This window comes from Lepidothrix coronata, unplaced genomic scaffold (genome assembly GCF_001604755.1).
Source record: "Lepidothrix coronata isolate B3197 unplaced genomic scaffold, Lepidothrix_coronata-1.0 Scaffold167, whole genome shotgun sequence".
Classification (NCBI taxonomy): Eukaryota; Metazoa; Chordata; class Aves; order Passeriformes; family Pipridae; genus Lepidothrix; species Lepidothrix coronata.
Genome location: NW_016690347.1, coordinates 1,143,171 through 1,156,344, shown reverse-complemented (window position 1 = coordinate 1,156,344; position 13,174 = coordinate 1,143,171). Strand labels below are relative to the sequence as shown.

General features: G+C 38.6%; 1 protein-coding gene across 11 annotated transcripts in view; it reads left to right on the top strand.

The window, feature by feature from the left end:
* The first annotated feature begins 7,670 nt into the window (after positions 1-7,670).
* Positions 7,671-13,174, top strand: part of AHI1 (Abelson helper integration site 1) — a 95,334-nt gene continuing 89,830 nt past the window's right edge. For 3 of the 11 annotated variants that reach the window (XR_001877170.1, XM_017829712.1, XM_017829722.1), the window contains exons 1-3: positions 9,253-10,992; positions 12,132-12,203; positions 12,586-12,707. Coding sequence is in view for 10 of the 11 variants with exons in the window: in XM_017829712.1 (XP_017685201.1) it covers positions 12,194-12,203; positions 12,586-12,707 (132 nt within the window). In the remaining variant the exon portion in view is untranslated. Of the gene's footprint in view, positions 7,724-8,479; positions 8,509-8,547; positions 9,055-9,148; positions 9,219-9,251; positions 10,993-12,131; positions 12,204-12,585; positions 12,708-13,174 lie in introns of those variants that run through there. The other 8 variants (XM_017829721.1, XM_017829720.1, XM_017829714.1 and 5 more) reach the window with 7 other exon arrangements.

The following is a 13,174-nucleotide window of genomic DNA, read 5'->3' as shown; positions in this document are numbered from 1 at the left end:
ATGACAGGAAAAAGATATATAAAAAAGACCTGTCAAGACAGGATTCTTAAAGATCCCTAGAGATGGCAATAAAAGGTTATAGAGCTAGTCAACACTGAAAACTGAATGGTAGAAAAGTATCTTCAGTCTATTCCTGCTTTCTTGCTCAACAAAAAAGGCAGAACAGAGACTTAGATCTTGTCCATGCTGAATATTTGAATTGCAGGATTTTTTTTAAACTACAAGCATCTTTACAAGTAATTTGTCATTACTGTGCACAGTAAGGAGGAACGTTTTATGAAAAATAGTTTTCTGTTCATTTTCCTCTCAAACATCAAACCTTTTAGATGCTTAATTAGTAATTTTCTTCACTAAGTTTAATTTTGAGTTTGTTTCATACAGAAATTAATCTGAATGTCAACTAACACTGACTTCTAAAGCATCTTTATAAACCTCATATATAACTTTGACAGAATGGTGCATTTAAGTAAGACAAATTAAAGCTGAAGTTTTTATTTTTGCTGGGCAGATACCAAAACTGACTATAGCACAGTACCAGCACATCACCCTAATGGAGGCAAAATCACCAAATAACTCAGTGCCCATCACTGCAGAAATAAACTGCACATTAGGTTGCATGCAGAATTTCAGAACAAAACTGAGATTTCTCATGCTATTGAGGTCCAGATTGTTTCATGACAAAATGACAGTCAAATGACAGTCAAAACTTATTTCATCTTTATTGGAGTTCAAATAAATTTTAAAACTCACTGCAAGTTATCTCAACTTTGACTGATATTTAGACAGCTCAAGCACAATGTCCTCTCTACAAAAACCAGCTCCTTCCTATGCATTGGCCAAGTGTAACACATTCAGCTGGATCACCTAGAGTCCACCTAGAAAGGCAGGCTCTTGGACTTCAGTACAAATCCAAAGTTGTGTTATCCCTTGGCTAATCACAAAAGGATGAAAAATTTTAATGGCTTTGATATAAAAAAATAAATTTCACAAAACTAACGTTTTTGATAAATATGGCCTGATAATTTGTCATGAACACAAACTCACATTGTTTCATTTACCTCTCAAGATACCTTCAGAGAAGATCTAGCAATACCCACAACAAAGCGATTAGAAACAAATAACAGCAAGGATGCACAATAGAATATTTGTAATGAAACTATTAAAGTATTCCCCAAGTAAAAAAATGGCAACTTTTTCACTGACAATAGTGATTCTTACTCAAGAAACCAGTGGGAACATGGAAAGAAAGGAACCTTAATACAATCCTAAATAAAATATCCCAGTGATATAAACAATAATATTTAAAAATATAGGCTTGAAGGCTTTGAAAACAAAAGAGGTATAAGAACCTAGCAAAGGACTATGAACTAAAATCTTCAAACTGACCTGATAAAAAACCCAACCATTTAAAAGAAAGAAAAGATACCAGATGAAGCACATCAACAATTACATTCTAAAACAAAACAAGTGCATTTTAAAGAATAAATTACTTTTCTGAAAAAGATTGTGGCAACTTGTCTACAAATAATATACTCTTAATCATAGGATACAATAGGGATATTCAGGAGATTCATTACTCTTTATTAAAGCTTATTGTATAGCTAATAACACAAAAGGAAAACAATTTCATTAAAACTTATGCAAAGATGCACTAGACATACAAGCAGAACAATGGTGTTTTGAAAAGTCAAAAAGCAACAATGCTGCACTTAGTTACAGACAAATTCTAGCTCCAATACCCAATGTTTCCAGAACACTTCAGAAAAATTAAACTTGATGCGCTATTACACTGCCATCCTGTGGCAACGTATCAGAAGTTTTCTGCGAACACTTTCCAAATGACAATCCACTTTCAGAAAGACTGAATTCTTGTTCTGAAGACAGGAGAACATCAGTAGAGATTTAGCTATACCTCAGGAGATGTTGCGCAAAAACTACTAACTCTACTGAAAGACAATTTGAATCTATGGTTTCTGAAACATAGTTTTCTGGCAGTTAAACAAGAAGAGTTTATCTTACTCTTTTCCTCATGTTGTATAAATATAAAAAATTATTATAAATAGATAATCTAGTATGCTGAACATATTGGTACACAATCTGAGATACGAGGGAGTATTAATGTGACTCTCCTATTAACTTCCACCCATTAAAAATGAAAAGTAAAATTACTTATTAAAAATTTAGAAGTCTTACATTTCCCGTTAATACGAGATCCTAGGACTGAGCCAATTCATAGGTCCAACCTTGCTCCTCCAAGTCTCTGCATTAAGATGACAATTAAGGCTTGATTTTCTTAAAACATTTCAAAGTCCTAAACTGTAAACATGTTCAAATAGAGGAAAAAAAGTAGGTTTCTTTAAATATTTTACTGAATTTTAACAGAAGAAATTTTTTTGCTCTTGTCTAGAAGTAAAAAATGTACTAGACTGTGAAATAAGTTTTCTGCATTACAGAATTTTAGTTTTGGAAGAGCTACCACCCACAAGAAGGCAATAGAACACAAGAAAATCCATACTCCAGAAAACACTTTGAGATGGTGACTATGACTCAATAAAGTCAATGAGGATAAACACATGCAAAAGTTCTCTTCTAAGAAAGGACTGTTTATGTATCGACCTGAATTAAGGGTGCTCACTTCAGGATTAGAAGATAAGTCAAGGATTGAACTAACATGGAAATCTTTTCAGCTCAAAGAGTTTCAGGTCTCTGAAAAGCAGCCACAGAAATGCAGACTGCCAAATAAACACATACAGACGTCTATGCTGCCATATATAAAATCCACATATTTGGGGAACATCAGCTTTCCAGCATAGTCAGACCTTATGACTTCCTTTCAAAGCACTAGAAAATGAGCATGCAAGATGCAATAATCTCAGGACGCAAAACATCTTGCACAATTGGTCTCGAAGTTTTTTAAAGAAATAGGTGATTGACTTAGCTTTTGTGACACTTCTTTTTCCTGTCAATATCATATAATTAAAATTCTTGTTTCAGTTGCCTCATAAATTACGCAAGCTTCAACTTGTGTCAAACAATCAGACTGTTTGCTTTGAATACCCAATACCAGAAACTTAATTACTTTTTGCTATTAAGAGTAAAATAACGCACTGATCAGTTAAACAATTAACTTCTGCCAAATACCACTGCATCTTTAGAGCTGTTACCCAACTGCAAATCTTGTTTCTATTTTGTACACTGAAGTGACACCTAGAGGTTGTCCCTGCACGTGACAGATTCTACCCTTTTGCTGAAAGTTAGCCTCTGATAAGAACATTGATCCATTCTTCATCATTCTGAAATTTCTGCAAGATTTTCAGAATATATCTGATATCAACAAACTTTCTATCTGTACACTACAGTAAGCCATCATTTCTATTTCCTACACAGACCAAATGTAAGATAATGGGAAGCATTTTTCTATGCAAGCCCCCCGCAACTGAAAAATCAGGTGAACACAGTGAGCACATGCTTTTTAATCCATTGAAAAACTCCATGCATCCATAATTGCTGTTCTAACTTTTTCGAAAACCTTGCTTTCCTCCTTCTACCAGAATAAGAATTGCACACTTGTCTATGCATTTGGGCAGGATGTGTTGTGTTTGGAGTATACTTTCTTTTCTTTGATCTGTTCCACAGGCTATCAAAGTACAGACAAAACTCATTCTATTATTCTGGGTGCTGTACAGGTTCCCAGGCTGGATTTCTTAGGTACTGCTACTGACTTCTATTCCCTTTGTAATAATGAGTGAAGTTCAAATATTGCAAAAAAATTTTCACTATCAAAAAATGGAAAAAAAAATAGATCCATGACACTGACATTGGAATACATATTGCAACATCTTCAGATGTAATGAAAGTGTTATTAACAACGTTAAGAACTGCTTAATATCAGCAGATCAGGTTATGCACTATATAAAGTAGATCAGAAGAACTGATGACATAGGACCTCATAAGAAGTAGCATGGGGGGAAAAGTCTTGTTTAGATCAGCACATTAAACCTTGGCTTACAGTAGCTTTCTATATGGAACATTCTTAACTCCAGAACAGTGATTTTTAACTGTCCCAGGATGAAGGTGCCAAATATAACATAGACTTATTGGTTTTATCACAGAATCTATTCTTTATGAATAAGAGCTGCAGTGTTTTCATCTGCCTATAGCCCAAAGAATCCAACTAAACAAGTCAGCTGAAGAGGTGAGATGTATTTTCCTCTGACATGGAAAACAGGCCTGACCACTACTTGCTTATAGAACTTAGACTGCACAAATACCTTGTGTTTTTCATAGGTGTAGTGGCCACAGAACTCTTTAAGACATTCTCATGAAACAAGTGTTCCTGGAAACTTGATGTAGGTTTGTACAAGTAATAGGAAAACCTGTTGATGTCTAGTGCCAAGTTTATTTAGAAGGCTTTGTAGCCCATTACTACTGCTGACAGATCAAATATCAGACATCAAATCTGCTTTCTGTGTCAGTGATTAAAAATGACTGTTTTTTTAACCCTAAGTGAGCCCTCCCAGCTGCCATAGGCCACTGTCATGGTTTAGGAATGGTACTCCCCAATTTACTGTTCCCACTGAAAGTGCAAAACCACACAAAGCTCAGTCAATCCTTCCCCTCCTTTTCCCTCCCCCTCCCTGCTGCAGCAGATTGGAGAATTGGAGGCACAAAAGGCAAAGATCACGGGTTGAGGTAAAAAAAATTTACTGGAAACAGCAATGAGATAATAAAATGAACAGTAACAGCAATAATATTAATAACAAAAGTGTACAAAAGAGAGAGTGCAGAGCTTGACTTGAGCACAGCCACTCCACCCTGACTGCTCCCTCTGGCTTGGGATCAACATTAACCCACAATTATGTCCACCCTGGCCTTGCTTGGTCAGAAGGGACCCCTTCTCCCTGGAAGAAGAGTCCCTTTTCCCCCTCCCCCAGCAATGATGTGAGGTGGTACAGAATAACCTCTGGGTCCTAGCCATGTCTCCTCCTGCCTACTGCAAAAGCTACCCCTGTCCTAGCCTGAGCTAGGATAGCCACTCACTCTGCTAGGCTCAGCATTTATCCAAACTCTGGGGGCGTTCTGGGATCTTACATTTTAACAGATTTGAAGAAGTATGATCTTTCTTCAGTCTTGCTCTCAGAAAAGCCATCTGGCAATAGCCTCAACATTTACCATCTAAGAACTACAACCCTACATACCCTGAGGCTTTATATGGTGGACACCAATCCACATCTTCGTCCTTCTTATTTAACTCCAATCCTAATCCTCAGAGGAACCATAATTTCAAGGATGACAGCACTCTTCAGAATTTACCATGAGTCACTTTTCATTGCAACCTGCCTTGCTCTCCACGTTGGTTTGCCATACCCAGCAATATATTCTACAGTTCCTGCTGTCCCAACTTTAATCATGATGAAGAGTTCATTGAGACAGCACTGGAGACTGTGCTAGAATATCTGTGTACAGGAACAGTATGTAGGTTTGCGTTTGCTGGGGAGGAACAGTGCTTATGCATATTATACCAGTATTGCAACCCATCCCAGAAAGGGGTGGGGGGGCGAGGCTTTGCTGGGTGAGCAGCAGCTTCTTTTCAGTTTGCAAAAGTCTTTTGGTGATTTCAGAATGTGTAAATCATTAACCGTCCCTTACAACGACATAACTGCAAAACTGTGCAAGGGAGCTCTCAGGTTACTGTGCAAGCTAGTGTATTGAAAGCTTTTTGGAGTCTGTCTTCACAGTCACTGTCCTGTAACAGATTCTTAAGAAAATGTCTAGTTTTTAGTACAACTTGTCAGATCATGGCTGACAAGTTAGGTATAAACCTTATCTGTTTCTTGACCATTCACTTAAGAGTTGGACCCAATGATCCTTGTGGGTCCATTCCAGCTCAGAATATTCTGTGATTCTGTGATTGACTGTACTGGTGTTGTCAGAATTGGTACTGATGTTTACAAATGAAAACATTGAAGAGGTAGCTTTTCTGCTGCATCCTAAACAATTTGTGGATGTAACATAAGGCTTATCAAACAGAGGTAACATATCACAATAATCAATAAATTACTATTCTCTTGGGGAACCATTTTGTCATTTTGTCTACATTGGAAGTCGGCGCTAGGATTTGAATTTTTCTGAACCTGCTAGGTTACAGACATACAGCCTGGCCTTTGATTAGGATGTTTAACTTATGATTAACCCTGAGACCGTTTGGAGTGTCTTGGCTACTGTGAAAACTAGCACTAAAACTGTCATCTAATTATACATCAAATATAGACACAACAAATAATGTCACAACTGTACAACTTAGGAAGTAACATCTAGATTTCTGGTCCTGTTCAATATAAAGCCAACCTTAAAGTGAAATCAGGTTGTTCAAAGCCATTATTTAATGGAATTCGGGGTACTACCAAGGATGGAGACCTACAAGAATGCAGATACACCAAGGATAAAAAAGAAGCACAAGAAATTCTGAGGAGTTGGTTTTTGTTTGTATTATGCCAAGGCAACCCAGGACACCTGCCATATGAAAAAAGAAATACCCCTACCTATCACATGAACGCATGCAAGTATTTGAGAAAGCAAAGGACAAGTAAGTACCAGAAAGAGACAACAGCATCTGTCACTAGTAACGCCTGAGAAACAAGGAAGCAAGGTTTCAGAATGTGCATTCTTTTGGCAGCCAATGTAAATTCATTCACAGAATCTGAAAGACACTACGGGAACTATGTCACAACCACAGAATCACAAGCAATAGCTCACCTCTAGGAAGTAAAAATTGCTCACTGTCAACCGAAGGCTAATTTTACCCAACTTTGCTTCTGAAAAGATCTGACCACATTCATTCAAAACCTTTCATTAATTTCTCAAACTCTCTAGTGCACGAAGGAATGACCTATAGTTTTAATCAGATTTTACACAGAAGAAATTAACACAGATTTCTTTCATTCCAGTAAGGAGTTATTATTCCTAAGAGGAAAAAAAAAAACAAAACAAAACAAACTCAACACTGCTTAAGTTAGCTACTAAATCAGACAAAAATACAAGTTTCTCCAGTATCTGCATAGCTTAAGGACATTCACTCGTGCTGCCGTTTGCAGAAAGCTGATATCCATTTCAAACACTTGACAGACGCCCTCCTGACTCCAATAGAGCTCGTTACCCTGAGACTTCAGTCTTCCGCAAGCAACTTCTGTTAGTGTGAACTCAGGAGTGCTATTATGGACTTCTGACGCATTTTTCCAGTGGACCATAAGGTATCCCCGAGACCGTTCCCGGTTCTAATGCTTTTCACAGTCTCTCTCTCTCTTTTTTTTTTTTTTTAATTAAATTCCAACCTCGCGTTTCCAGAAAGGTTTTCGTAACCAACTCATGACGCATGAGAGGCAAACACCACTGTGAACAGATCCGGAACTCAGAAGACGGTACCGCTCAGCCAAGCACCGCGATTTTGTTAAGTAAAACACAACAAAACCCTAACAACCCTCAACAGCCCCGTCTCCGCCGCGGGGAGCGCTGCCCTCCGCGGCCCCAAGCGACACGGCCACTGGCGCGCCCGCTCCTCCTCGCCCCGCTTCCCTACGCGCCTGCGCCGTTTCCTTGGAAGCTGGGGTTGTTTTGGGCAGAACCACCCGAGCGGGGCTGCGGAGGGGGGACCGGGAGTGAGCTCACTGGCGGGGGGGAAGGCGGGGCACCCGCAGCTGCCGCCTCGGGAGCGGACGGGACCGACGTGAGTGATGTCCGCGGGGGCAGCGGGGCCGCGCCCCAGGCAAGGGGGGGGCTGCGCGCGGCCGGGGTCCCGCCGGGCGCGTGCCGCCGCTCGCCCCGGCGCGCGCCCCCCAGGGCGGGTGGGGCTGGGTCCCGCCTCCCCTCCGCTGTGCCCTCCCCCGGCTCCTCTGCCCGCCGCGGGGCGGGGGGCTCAGCCACAGGCGGGCCGTGGCGGGGAGGTTGGCGCGGGCGGGGAGCAGGAGCTGGGAGGGGGAGCGGGCTGGGCGGCGGCCAGCGCGGGCCGGTAGCGCGGGGATGCGTGGGAGGCCTCGGCGCGCTTCGGGAAGCAGTGGGAGCGCGTCCCGCTCCTTCAAACGCCGTGGTTGCTCAGGGTAACCCCGCGGGTTGACTGTCGGGGCAGGCGGCCTAGGGAGACCTGTTGCCTGCCGGTCTCGGCGCAGCGTGGTGGCACGAAGCAGTGCCGCGGGAAGCCGTAATCCCTTGAGCAGTATTATTTCCCCCCCCGTCTTTACAAGCTTTGTAGTTCGCTCGGGTAACATTGCGTGCTTAGTTTATATCCCGCGGCACGTGAACACACAGTGCTGCTCCGTGCCTGGCACGTTGAGCTCCAAAGCGGGGATGTCTCCCTCCCATGAGGAATGTGCATCTTCACATCGCATGCTCATTGAATAATTCCATTGGTTAGTCCAGTGGTGGTGTGTGTTGTGAATTTTAATTTATAGCTGTTTTATCTACCACTGTTCTTCTAGGCAAAGCAAAATGCTGCATTGGAAATTAAAATACTTGGTGAGAAAGCATTTTCATAATTATCAGATAAGGCAGAGACTTTAATAAACTGTAGGAGTCAGCTATATTTCCTTACATAGAACTGAAGTCCATAGTTTTGTTATCAGAGCAGACCGAGTCTGTTTGCAACTTTCTCTTGACTAAACCTACCAAATTTCTGGGGGAAAAATACCCATCCCAACAGTTCCTCTAAAGCTGAAGCTTTCTGATGCTACTAGAAAACTGAGAGTAGCACCAGCTTTTTAAAACATCTTTTTAAGCTAGTTTGAACACAAGGTTTTTACAGGCACATCTAAACTGGAAGAAGGCTACTGCACTTCTGGTAGTAGTGTTTATTGATATGCAAGTACATAGATGTTTACATGATAATAATAAACCTGTCTGTCAGTTTTCTGGACTTAAATACTAAATTTTCTTTAATAATACCAGGTTGTTTTTTAATGTCACATTTATCAATGGTGAAGAGAAACAGATTCAGTTCAGTGTTATTTTGCTCTATAATTCTGAGTTGAAGTTCTTTCAGATTCAAAGTAGTGATACGTACAGGTAGGAGCATTAGAAACCTACTAGTAAAACCTAAGATTTCTAATTATGATCTAAAAGATAAGTAAACAAGGCCTTATGTTCTACTTGTTTTCAGCCACTGAAGTTTACACTCACTTTCTGTGACAAAAGAAAAGTTGAGGATTTTAGTTTAGGAAAATCCTGAGGTATGCAATTATATTTTGTCAACTCAGTTTCCTAAATGGTCCTAATTGGGTAGGAAGTTTGTCACTTAGCAATACAGAACGTACAGATTCTGTACGTTCTGCTCATTATAGTATAGGTTTGATTTATATCTTTTTTTAGTGACCAATAAAAGTGGGGTTTGTGAACGGTGGCCTTTTGGGCATGTTTAGCACAGAGAATTCCTATATTACAGATGTAGAATATAGGAAATCAGTATTGCAAAATATTGTGAAAAGAGCAAGAATTTAATGCACAATCACTTTTATAAATACATTCTATATGCATTTTTAGATATAAATATATATGTATATATGTGCATGTAATATTAGAAAAGAGCAAACTACGTGATTTTTGGGAAAGTGTATAGTAATTCTTGAAAGTTTGGACTTCATTAATTTGTTTCTCTGGTTATTCATGGTGGCTGGAATATGCCACTGTTCCAGGTATGTATTTTTGTCATTCCTGAATTGTCTTGTATTTTCTAACATGGAAGAGATCCAATCTAATTAGGCAAAAATGCATTTTACAAAATTGATGATAACGGAATTTATTCAGCTTGGGGCACTGTGGTTGCTGAACTCTGATATACCATTAAATCTCTCCTATTTCAAGGTGAGATTACACTAAGTAAACGGCCTTGATCTTACCCCTGTTGATTAATCTATATTTACGCAAGTCTAATAGTTGCTTTAATGCACCATGTAAAAAGTCATGAAATTCTAAATTGGAAATGTATATTAAATAATAGTACTATCAAGAGGACTTTATCTCTTAATTTTGTTGCCACAAGAGGATAGACAATTATTGAATAAATAGGCAGAATGATGGTAGCCGTGAGGTGAGCCTGCCCTCTGGAAAGGTGTTTGTTTCATTGTGAGCAAATGTATCTGCAAAATTAATTTACCTCTAGGTTGGGTTTTGGGGGTCTTTTTGTGATCTGATTTATTTAACCTTTGACCATAAAATTATTTCTATACTTGGAACAGGTATGTACTTTACTCATTTTGCTTTTGTGTTCTATATTATCTCTCATTTTTTGTTTTAAGTTTAAGAGCCCTTTAGCATTTCATTTGTTTGTAATTAGTTTTCAAGGGCTGATTGTAATCACCCAACTAATCATGAGACTTTTCCATGTTCCTGTGGTCCTCAGTGAATGATTAAAGTGATAGAATCTGCTGTATTTTATAAACATGTCTAGTTTTCTACTTTTCTAAATTATAGGAGTTTTCTAGACAATTGGGAATTGACTACTTGAAAAGCACCACTTAATAACTGTAGTACTTTTAAAATGCCCATTTGATGTTACTAAGTATAAATTGCAAAAGCAGTTTTATTTTCCAGTGGTGTTTTCTGGTAGCATTTCTTGTAATAAGTGTTGCTTTTTAATTGTTACTGGTTTAGTTGTGACAGTAAAGCTTTGCTTTGCGAGTCAAAACTTGTTTCAGTGAGTGAAAATATTGCAACCTCATGAGTGTCATAGAACTAAACTTTTTTTTTGCTTCCAGTAAGGTCCCTTCTGGGACCACCACACCATTCTTGCTCATTTCAAACATCCTTAGAATGCTGGATACTTAATGTAAATGCTTTGCTTAAGATATAAAGTAAAGTAATGACACCTTACTTTTCTGACTAATCAGCACTTCTATAATCCCAAACCAACCTGAACACTTCTTGCTTTTTTTTTCTTAATTTGGTTTGGTTTGGCTATCCAGCAGGCCACAGTACGCTAAGTAACAAGTGTGGAATGACTTGAAGGTATGTAGCCTGTGCAAGTAACACTGTGAAAGAAAGATGAGAGGAATCTGAGGGTACAGTGGTGCAGATTCTTGGGGACCCAATATAGCCTCAGCTCTTCCCTGTGCTGGTATAAGATGTATGTGCCCAGGAGTGCATGTTGAGGCCCTGTGGTATGTTTGGCTCACTTTACTGCTATTAAACTCTCTCAGCCTCAAGTCGGAGTGGCTACATGCGAACCGCCTATTAATAATAATCCATAATAACTCCTAACCCGTATATAGGTGAGTGTTAGGTGGCTTGGACCAAAGTGGGGCAAGAGTAATGCAACCATATCCTGGCAGTATTTAATGCTATGTCTTAATTTGTTAGGATCGACGTAGTCTGGGTGTCTATTCAGTTTGAGTTCCTGGTGTTTAACAGGACATGTTGCCTAGGGAGAACTTGGAGCTATTGCTGGATGGGGTGTCAGGGAGATAGGTACAATAGTTTGTTGTCTGGAAGGCTAAGGGGAATATAACACCTTCAGAAATCTAGGTTTCATTAGTTCTGCTGTTTACAAAACAGCTTTATGTATTTAAGTTTTTTGTAAAACATTCTGAATTTTCTTGAGGAAAAGATAAAGCTGTGTAATATTTTTTCTTGCCTTCAAGCTTTATTTGGATTGCATTTGTAGGCTTTTCTCCACAACCAGTAGAGCCTAACATTTTTCTCTTTAGAGAAATGAATTTCATGTAATTGCTTCTCTGTTTTGTGAAAAATACAAATGCTTTGTGAAAACATAAATATTTAGAGATTTGTAGTAAAGTTAGATTTGCTGGCAGATACTAATCTTTGCTTTGGAAGTTATGAGCTGACAATGTGACTTCCTCAATGATGCTGTCAGGATAGGAACCTGATTAGAAAGGCTTCAATATAAATAGCTTTGTGGGTCATTATTATTTAAATAAACTGTCAGGTTTTAGAAGATTGTGGGACTATAGTGCTGAATTATGTGGCTATTGCCAGTTGTAGTGTTGTTATTTATTTACTCTCAAATAATAAGTATCAGATGCTGAGAATCCTGAGCTGTACTCAGTATTAATCAGCACACATTCAATTGTTAGCTTCAAGTCTGTGGACCAGTTATGTTAATGAAAATTGTTAATTACTTTAAATAGAACGGTGAATTCTGAGGAAGAGGCAGCTGGTGTTTTGAGCCACTTCTAACTGAGGACTGAAAATGCCAGCAGGTAAGAATACTTTGTGTTTGATTTCCAGTACATATTTTATAGTTAGAACTGGATGCAAATGATAGAAGTTACTTCTGTCTTATATAAATCTTTAATGCTGTATTGGCTTCTTTTTGAATGCATGATTATAGTTGATTTTTGAAGTTTTGGGTTTTTTTATTTTAAACTTGGGGACTCTTGTAAAAATTGTAATGGCAGTGATAAATATACTGTAGCTGAGGATTCAACAGTCTTTTTCTTAACTGAATACTAAGTGAATTTTTTGGTAAACTTTCCCTGATAAATAATTCTCATCCTTTGCAATTTTAAATCATGATTATGCACTTTTTTAGCAATGGTGATTATTGAGACAGTGAATCATACTCTAGATTTCTTTTTGCAGTTGAAAGTGAAGCAAAGGCAAAAACCAAAGTCCGCTTTGAGGAAATCTTCAGACGCCATGCAGGCCTAACAGATGCAAAGAAATCAAAGAAAAAGAAGTTTGACTCTCCAGAGAGTATTGTGGTGAGTTAGAACACATGTAAGTTTTGTTTGATCGCCTTCCATAATGGAAAAAAGATCAGGAAAATGTACTGCAGAAAGGAGCTGTAAACATTAAAAAAAAATTAAGTATAAATTATGTTTCTGCACGTATCCCTTATTTTTGATGTGGCTTTTATTTGTTGTTTGTGTACCAGCAATGCATCCTTGTAATTTGGAGGTATAGACTATAATACTGGTAAAAAGAAAGTGGCACATGCAGGCATACATTTACCTAATGCCCGCCGGTACTTTGTATCAATTCACATTTTTTCTAAAATTTTTAAGATTTTCAAATTCAGTGTTGACTTTACTTGGAGTTAATTAGATATTTGAGGGCTAGTAGAATTATGGCTTTAAAAGTATTTGATTTTGAGAGTCCTACATCTGTGTAATACAAGTATGTCCATCTAATACAGCTGTGAATTGAAAACTGATGAGAAATTGTAATA